This window comes from Harmonia axyridis, chromosome X (assembly GCF_914767665.1).
Source record: "Harmonia axyridis chromosome X, icHarAxyr1.1, whole genome shotgun sequence".
In the NCBI taxonomy this organism is placed as follows: domain Eukaryota; kingdom Metazoa; phylum Arthropoda; class Insecta; order Coleoptera; family Coccinellidae; genus Harmonia; species Harmonia axyridis.
This window is the reverse complement of record NC_059508.1, coordinates 14,209,527-14,218,471: the sequence shown is the minus strand read 5'-3', so window position 1 is coordinate 14,218,471 and position 8,945 is coordinate 14,209,527. Positions and strand designations below refer to the sequence as shown.

Sequence of the window (8,945 nt, the reverse complement as noted above, 5' to 3'; positions counted from 1 at the left end):
AATCCAAATTTTGAGCTGAAAATTTGCATATTGGGGTTTGAGACGATGATCTTTCTCCATATAATATGTTCAGATCTCTTCAACTTCTGGTTATACCGGAAACAAACTACTACTTCCTTATTTCAAATGGCATACTCAGTATATTATTGCATCATTAGATATCATTTTTGGCGAAAATTTCGGCAATATTCCATACCTTGGGTAAAAACTCAACGGTTCATGAGTCAAAGGGATTCTCATAAAAAAAAAATGGTGGCGTTGAGTACTCACATTTTTTTTTATATTTCAGCAGAAAAGGCCTTTTTCGAAACATTTTTTCTCTGTTTCGATTTTGCAAATTCGAAGTATTATAAGACTGTTTGCGATTTGGATCAAAAATGTACAGGGTGTCTACAAGAAGATCGTGAACTTGGACAACTCAAATTCATCAAAACTCAAGATTTTCAAATTAGAACAAATATTTTTTATTATTTCATTCGATTCTACGTACAAAAATAGTGGAGGTTACAATTGTTATGAATTATTCGTGAATGGAAATTGTATTGGTTTATGGATTTCTCAACAATCCCAAAGAAAAATTATTTAAAATTCATGAACTGTAAAGTTTAGTTATCCAACCATAGAATTTGAATTTTTTTCTGTGTTTTCCGGAAGTCACAGACTACTCCACACAGTAAGAAATTGCGGTTTTTCCTCATTTAAGGTTCTTCCTCGATAACTCTTAAAGTATTCATGTTCGGTATAGGGTTTGCTTAAGTAACCTCCACTATTTTTGTACGTAGAATTGAATGAAATAATAAAAAAATATTTGTTCTAATTTGAAAATCTTTAGTTTAGATAAATTTGAGTTGTCCAAGTATATGATCATCTTATGAACATTCGTACATTTTTGGTATGAACCACAAACAATTTTATAATACAATGTATTCGCAGAATCAAAAAAGAAAAAAAAATCTTTGAAAAAAGCTTTTTCTAGCGAAAAATTCAAAAAAATATGAGTCATCACCGCCATCATTTTTCATTAGAATTCCATTAACTCATGAACCGTTGAGTTTCCACCCAAGGTAGGGCATATTGCCGAAATTGTCGTCAAAAAAGCTATCTAATGATGCAATAATATACTGGGTGTGCCATTTGAAATAAGGAAGTATTCTGTTTCTGGTATAACCGGAAGTTATAGAGATCAGAAAATATTTTAGGGGGAAAAATCATTGTCTCAAACCCAAATATGCAAATTTTCAGCTCAAAATTATGTCTATATGTCTTATGTTCTATAAACGTCTAATAGGCCATCCCAGTGAATCACTCTGTACGTTATTTATCAGGAACAGCTTAAACTATAACACTCCATCTATTTGTTTTCTGGTCCAGAGTGTATTGTTCTAAGTCTTCTGGTGGTGAGTTTAAGGCAGAGTAGTCAATAGGAAACATGGCCAATGACGATTCATTTGGTGGTGTTCCGAGTATATGCTCTCCAGGTCCATTGGGATACCTTCCCAAGAGGTAGTTAGCAAAACAAAGGCGATATGCTTCATACATAAGAGGATGATCTCCATTCTACAAAAAAATCACATCACATAAATAATTTTTGAAAAGTACCTATACAACAGAAATGTATAAATCATCAAATAACTTTTCAACAATAAGTGAATTAAAAGGAAAGAAAAATTGTTTTATGTATCTTTATTACTGTTGAATAATTAATCAGTCACGTTTATCAAGCAAATGAAACGTGGATATAAATATCCCTTATAAAGAGAAATTGAAACAATTCAAGTCAAATAGGCAAACTTTCAAGTAACATGCCAATTGAAAAGTCCCCGGCCTACCATAGTAAAACACATTTCTTTGAAAAAATTCGATCTTATTAATTAAGATAAATGCCTTCGAGGGCGATACAGCGATTATAGCTATCTTCCAACTTTTCAATACCATTTTTGTAATACGATTTGTCTTTCGCTTTAAAACAGGCGTCAGTTTCGGCGATTACTTCTTTCCAGCAAGCATTCTTTTGAGGTCTGAGAACAGGAAAAAATCGCTGGGGGCCAGATCTGGCGAATACGGTGGATGCAGAAGCAATTCAAAGGCCAATTCATGCAATTTTGCCATTGTTTTCAATGGCAATTTTTGTTTTCATCTTTTTTCAAATAACAAAAGTATCTACACTCACAACACAATATCTCACAAAGTAATGGTCGGACTGCTGTCAAATTTTGACATGTATCGTTGGTTGGTAGTAAATAAGAATCATATGGATTTAAAACTAGCACCGCCATCTGTGCATCAGACTGGAGACTTTTCAATTGAATATTAGCATCAGATAAAGTACTCACCGAAGTCATTGCTTGATAAGAGACATCCAAAATCTTTCCAACTTCAAGAGTGTTTAAACATAATACTGAAGAATAAAATGATCCCAACTCATCTCTTGTTACAATGCCGCTACCTTATGATAAGAAACAGTAGATTATTCAACCTCGTAATAAAAAACAAATAATCATACTTACCACTTTTATTCATAACTTGAAAAAGAACTTTAGAGAATACTTGCAACCAAACAGGAAAATCATTGAGATTTTTAGATCCACAAAGAAGTTCACCCCATTTCTGTAGCCATCCTTCTTTAGTCAGATATGTCTCATTATTCAACTGAAAACCTTTTAAACAAGGTATCAATATACAATATAATAAACAATAAAACCACGAACTACTGTTTCATTTGAACATTCTAACGTATTCTAATGCAACTGTTGAAATCTCGAACCTTATATATTTTCAGGTGCTGTTTAATAAAATTTGAGTAAAGGTAGAAGGTAACAAGTAAATTCAGAATGTACGTCTACATATTGGAGAAAAAAATGTTCATTTGATTCTGTCGATTGAGTACTGCGTTAATTTGAAATTGAATATCAAAACCATTATTTACCCCATCTTTCATTAGAAATATCTACTAAAAATGTTTCTATGAAACCACGTTCTACTTCTCTAAGCGTATTGAACTCAGCTGAATTCAATGACCAGTCAGCAAAATGTCTGAATCTCTAATTCCAGGAAAGCATGAAAGAAGACATTGATTGAAAAAATATGGATTACATTCTCATTTAGACGGAAAAGTTTATCAGTTGTGAATAACACTAAAAATCAACTAAAACTCACCTCTATAAGAGTCTCGAAATCTTGCTTCCAAATTAGGTCATCTTGATCCCGATCTAATAGTGTAGAAAAAAAATGCGAAAATTTATTGTTCTGTGTTGATGTTAACTGATAGCTACTACCCTGTTCAGTTACATCTGACGATTCTACGCTATACCGGTCTACCCATGTGGCTAAAAAAGCAATACTTAGTAATAATATAAAAATGAAAAGTTATAGACTCACTCCAAACATGTACACTCCAGCCACTGTCAGTGTGAACTTTTTCAGGTTCAATTTTTAAAGCTTTTAGAGGTTCTGTTTCTATTTCTGGCAATGTTCTCCATCGTTTCAAGAGATCTTTTGTTTTATCTTTGGTCTTATCACAAGCATGTTTCCAATTGGATATGATTTTATTAGGCACTTTTGCAGTACTATCTATGGAGCCCCTTTGATTGTCATGATCATTTTCTTCCTTCAAGTGGTTTACATTCCTCTCAACTTTTAGACTTGAACTACTTTCACACTTGTCTAAACCTTTGATACTAGAAGCTAACCCACTATGAAATTCTATACTACCTTTGCTAGATTTGCTACGAACTTCTGTAGGGGAATTTTCCATTCCTTCTTTGTTTTTTTCTCACAAAGGGGTTAAAATTTATTTTCAATTTGTAATAGTTCATAAAATTCCGTTTTCAATTTTGTACTCAAATCTACATTTTTCGGTATAACCCATTTTTCTTATAAGGTAGAATGTCTGTATTGAAATTATACATATATCACTATTCTTATTTACATGAAAATTCCCTGTGACCCCATATTACCCCCATCTTGGTTATACATCCATTCAACAATATAAACGTCAAGTAGACGTTTAGTAACGCAAACCACAGTTATCTGATAAGATCAGACGGAATGTCAGTTGACGTCACAGAAAAGCTTGAATTGTGCATGTGATTTCCTTTCAAAAATGGATATTTTAAACTACACACCTTGTTTTGTATGGTTAAAATAATAAAATCTTAATACTTTATTATTCAAGCTGCAGTCACAACAAATGACAGGAAATGTGAGACTCTATGGTTGAATATTTCTATGATTTTATTTAGTTACCAAAATATCCGCATAAAAGCGAGCGCTGCGCTATATATTACTCATTACATTATAACTTTTAGCTTCAAATAGCGAAAATTTCCAACTACGATTAGTATTCCACTGTATTGCAATGTTGCTAAATATCGATATATTTCACGCTCTCTTTTATGGAATAATACTCTTGTCTCTTGCGTTGGACTTGTGAGGAGTATCTTAGGATGAATGGATGAAGTGGGTCTAAATACTACACCGCTTTCAAAGGTGTGGGGAACATCGTTTATGATATCATAAACATTTCTAAATTAAAAATAACTTGGTCTGTCCCCGTATATGGATTAAAAATTATTTTTGGTTGCTCATCATCTTCTTTCCAAATTAAAAATAACTAGTCGGCCCCCGTATATTAGTTTTAGATGAAAACTTTTCGGCCATCCCACATTTTTCACATTTCGAAATTTTTGTCCTTCCGAGAACAAGCGATCGCAGCGCCAAAATTTCAGTTCATTTTGTCCAACTTTTGCGGAAAAAGGCTGAACTAACGCAAGAATCGCCTACTAAATTCAAACCTTGAAAATTTCATGGGTCTAGACCTAGGAAATTTCTCGAATTTTTTTAAACTGGTTTTTTGTGGTGTATTTCGGTATTATTTAGGAATATGGGGACATGATGTTATTTTAATTCAATATTGGATTATCGATTTTCTTCAAAAATTGGAATATCTTAACTAGAGGGTTTCTCGTACAGACGAATCCTCTATTCCAATCCTATTATTAATGTAGAAAAATTGATCCGAAAACTTGAAATTGTTTAGAATCAGACCCCAATTTTTGAGAGAGAACTATAATCACAATGAATGAATATCATACTATTATTGGAATTCCATAAAATCGTTAAATATGTTGTAAGGGAAATCCTATAAAAACGAACTCCACCAGAAAAAAGCAGTTCAAAAAATTCAAGAAATTTCCGAGGGTAGACCCATGAAATATTCAAGGTTTGAATTTAGTAGGGGATTCTTGCGTTAGTTCAGCCTTTTTCCGCAAAAGTTGGACAAAATGAACTGAAATTTTGGCGCTGCGATCGCTTGTTCTCGGATGGACAAAAATTTCGAAATGTGAAAAATGTGGGATGGCCGAAAAGTTTTCATCCAAAAATAATTTTTAATCCATATACGGGGACCGACAAGTTATTTTTAATTTAGAAAGGTTTATGACATAATAAAGGATGTTCCCCACTCCTATGAAAGTGGTGTAGGATTTTACACCACTTTCATACAAAGATACTCACAAGTCCAAGGCAAGAGTCAAGAAAATTATTCCATATCAGAGAGCGTGAAGTATATCCTTAATTAGCAACATTGCAGTGCAACTGCAGCGGAATACTAATCGTCAAAGTTGGAAATTTTCGCTATTTGAAGCTAAAAGTTCTAATGTAATGAGTAATATATAGCGCAGCGCTCGCTTTTATGCGGATATTTTGGTAACTAAATAAAATCATAGAAATATTCAACCATAGATTCTCACATATATCCTGTCATGTGAAATTTCCAGTAATTTCTGATCGAAATCGAAAAAGAAAGAAAGAAAAGGCTGAAATGCTTGACAATTCGACATACCTGTATCACAAATAAGTTTTGGGAAGGAACTGATTGCATAATATGGGAATTCAGCTTGGAGATTTTTTAATGATATCAAATTTTGGAGCTTATTTGCAATATTTTCTGCCGTAAAATTTGTCCAAGGTATTATCACAGTATAGGAACTATATAGTTCCTATACTGTATAGGAACTATATAGTTCCTATACTGTGGTATTATTACGAATTTTGATCCGATCAGTGTCAACCTTAATTCAAAGATTCCCATTCTATGAGAATAATTCCTAAATGGGAATATGAAATAATACATACCTACCTTACTGGATTTATAAATTATTCAAAGAGCATATACTGAATTTTTGTACTTAAATTATTAGTGTTATATACTTATATAAAGTTTTTGAGATATCCTTTGAATGAAAATGTTGAATTCAGCAAAAGAAAGGAATGTAATAAATTTCTACAAATTCCGAATACATTTGAGTGCCATATATACAATATCTAAAGCATTTCACAAAGGAGTGATATATAAGCGTCATTTATGCCAAATAACATATAACTACAAGTTGAGGTACTCAAATGGCCAAGTGAATGAAGTAGTTATATCATTAATCAATCTATTATATTACTTATTGATTTTATGACCAGCCATCTATATGCATCTTACTGAACTAATTATACCCGCGGCCCTACACATATAGAGTCCTGTGATCCGAACCTCCTCACCAGAACCGGTTAGAGCTACTCTTCCTAGATGGCACCACCGATATATCTGGTTCATACCATAGACCGAAAAGGTGAAATTTCTAAGGAAATAGCGCGTTTTTAATTTTTTTTGGAGAAATATTGAGTTCTTCGCATTAGTTGATTATTGAAATAGCTAAATGACTATGGGAATAAAGCGTTTTTAATTTTTTTTTAATGAGAAAAAATGAGTTATTCGGATGGAAATAGAATTGAAATAGCTATGGGAATAACGCGCTTTAAATTTTTTTAAAGGAAAAATATTGAGATATTCGGATGAGAATAGTATTGAAATAGCTAAATGAATCACATTTCGAAATTGTATGGTACAGATTTTCATGTTATCTAAAATTTCTTTCAGAAAAAGATGAATTTTATTGAGTTGCTACCTGAAAGAAAATATTTTTTAATTTCTATTCCAGAGTTTTTAGATAGTTCAGTATATCAATAATATTATAGATAATTAAATTTATATTCGATATAATTTAAGGTAGGTGGTAGCTTGGACATTGTTGACCAACTGTACAAGAGTGAAAATTGGCCTGAAAATATATCAATAAAAAGGTATCATTTTTTTCGAAACAGAGATGAAACCCAGAAAAAATAAATATATGGTAAACATGTTACAAAAAAAAAAGTACCATTTTCAATTGCGAACATTAACTTGCGATCCATAAAAAATAAAATTGATCATTTCTCGAGTTATCTCAATGATAATAAGTATGATTTGTGCTGTGTTACTGAGCATTGGCCATCAGAGGATATTTTGGGTCGCATCAATATTGCAAATTACACAATTGCAGACTCTTATTCACGATCGGGTGGCAACTACGGTGGGGTAGCAACTTTAATAAAAAAGACTGTACATTATAATAAATTACAGAGAAAGTAACACATCTGACCAAATAACATGGTTCCAGCAGGATGGAGCAACTTCTGCTACGAAATTTTTCCAAGCAAATTAGGGTAAATGCACTGGTTAGCCGACCGGAACTGGTTCTCGACCATTCCGTGATTTGAGATAAAATAATAATATTCAACTATGTAGTGGCAAAGAGGACAGGGAAAATGAAAATCCTTAATGAGATGAATATTTAAAAAGTCAGGACACGAATACCAATGATGAATGATAAAATAATAATAAAAATATATCATGTAGAGCAAAATATTTTCGCGGTACGTGTTCTCGACCATTCTACCCTTCCAAGATAGTTTGCATAGTAGTGGTATAGGTCAAAGTTTTTGCGCTAAAAATTAGTTTATAATCGTCTATCATAGAAAAGGGTTTTTCTCGTCCTCTCTTAGAAAAGTGCTTTGTGATATATGACCAGAAAATAGTAATTATTTCTTATTTTAAATGAGTTATGTGTGTATATTTTGTTCCATATCAACCTATAAGATATATTTTTGAGTGTATTTCAATCAAGAAGCGAATAAATGTATATTTTTTTGTTCACTATTCGTCGGTCGCGAATTTGTATCCTTTATTTCTCGACCAAAGTGGTCGAGAACCAATATGTTACTTTAATAATTGTTTATTTCAACCGATATATTTCTGTTGAATCATTTTCGTTTTTTTTTTCGGTGCCCTGATTCATTTATATATCTACTTTCTGAATATTAGTTTGCGACCATCGAATTAACGTTGAAACACTTATTTCTACCCTTTATTTATTCGCGATCGAGAACCAATTTTATTGTACTTAATTCTCGACCACTGGTGGTCGGTGTTTTATATTTTATTTACTCATTAGTTTCTAAATAGATATTAAGAGCAAAATAACCAAATCATGTTGTACGAGTTGCTATTTTGAAATATTTATAGAAAGTGGAAACTTTTGCAAAATATTTTTTTTTACTTTCCGAGTGTTTATTACTTGATTACCCCATATGTCACCCATGTGAGTCATAGGTAGTGATGTCGATGGTACGGTACGAAAGTAAGTACTAATCACTCATCTCGCTCTGAAATTTTTTATAAAATTTTCAAGTGGAGCGGCCACTATTATCAGTGGTCGAAAACTAACACAAAAATGGTCGAGAACTCTGCGGCGTGGTCGAGAACCGAAGGTTATTGAGATTTTCTATATGTTTTCACATTTCAAATGTTAAATGCGGAAAGAACGCTTAAAATTATATGACAAATCATTTAAAACTCGCCAAAGAATCGATGAACACCAACCGCATTAAAATTTGATAAGTTTATGTGCGAAAAAATCGTGCTCGAAATCGATGTTTCTGCATTTGTGCATTTACCCTACACTACGGGAGAGGTGACATTCATTTTAGCTTAGTGTTTCCTTGCAAATTTCAACATTTCCTAAAATAAAATATGTTAGTTCATTGAACATTTATGCATTAAAAACAGTTCTTACCTC

General features: G+C 32.4%; 1 protein-coding gene across 1 annotated transcript; it reads right to left on the bottom strand.

The window, feature by feature from the left end:
- Positions 1–1,188: 1,188 nt before the first annotated feature.
- Positions 1,189–4,102, bottom strand: LOC123686158. Its single transcript, XM_045626159.1, has 6 exons — positions 3,379–4,102; positions 3,157–3,326; positions 2,927–3,041; positions 2,508–2,657; positions 2,334–2,446; positions 1,189–1,557 (listed from the first exon to the last, which is right to left on the bottom strand). The coding sequence occupies exons 1-6, from the start codon at positions 3,752–3,754 to the stop codon at positions 1,333–1,335; spliced, it is 1,149 nt and encodes a 382-aa protein (XP_045482115.1). The 5' UTR covers positions 3,755–4,102; the 3' UTR covers positions 1,189–1,332.
- Positions 4,103–8,945: the final 4,843 nt, after the last annotated feature.

Coding starts and splice junctions, on each gene's coding strand:
- LOC123686158 (XM_045626159.1), bottom strand. CDS start 3,754: ATGGAAAATTCCCCTACAGAAGTTCGTAGCAAATCTAGCAAAGGTAGT. Junction 3,327..3,378: donor CTGGAGTGTACATGTTTGGA/GTGAGTCTATAA, acceptor TTGCTTTTTTAG/CCACATGGGTAGACCGGTAT. Junction 2,658..2,926: donor TATTTCTAATGAAAGATGGG/GTAAATAATGGT, acceptor CTTGTTTAAAAG/GTTTTCAGTTGAATAATGAG.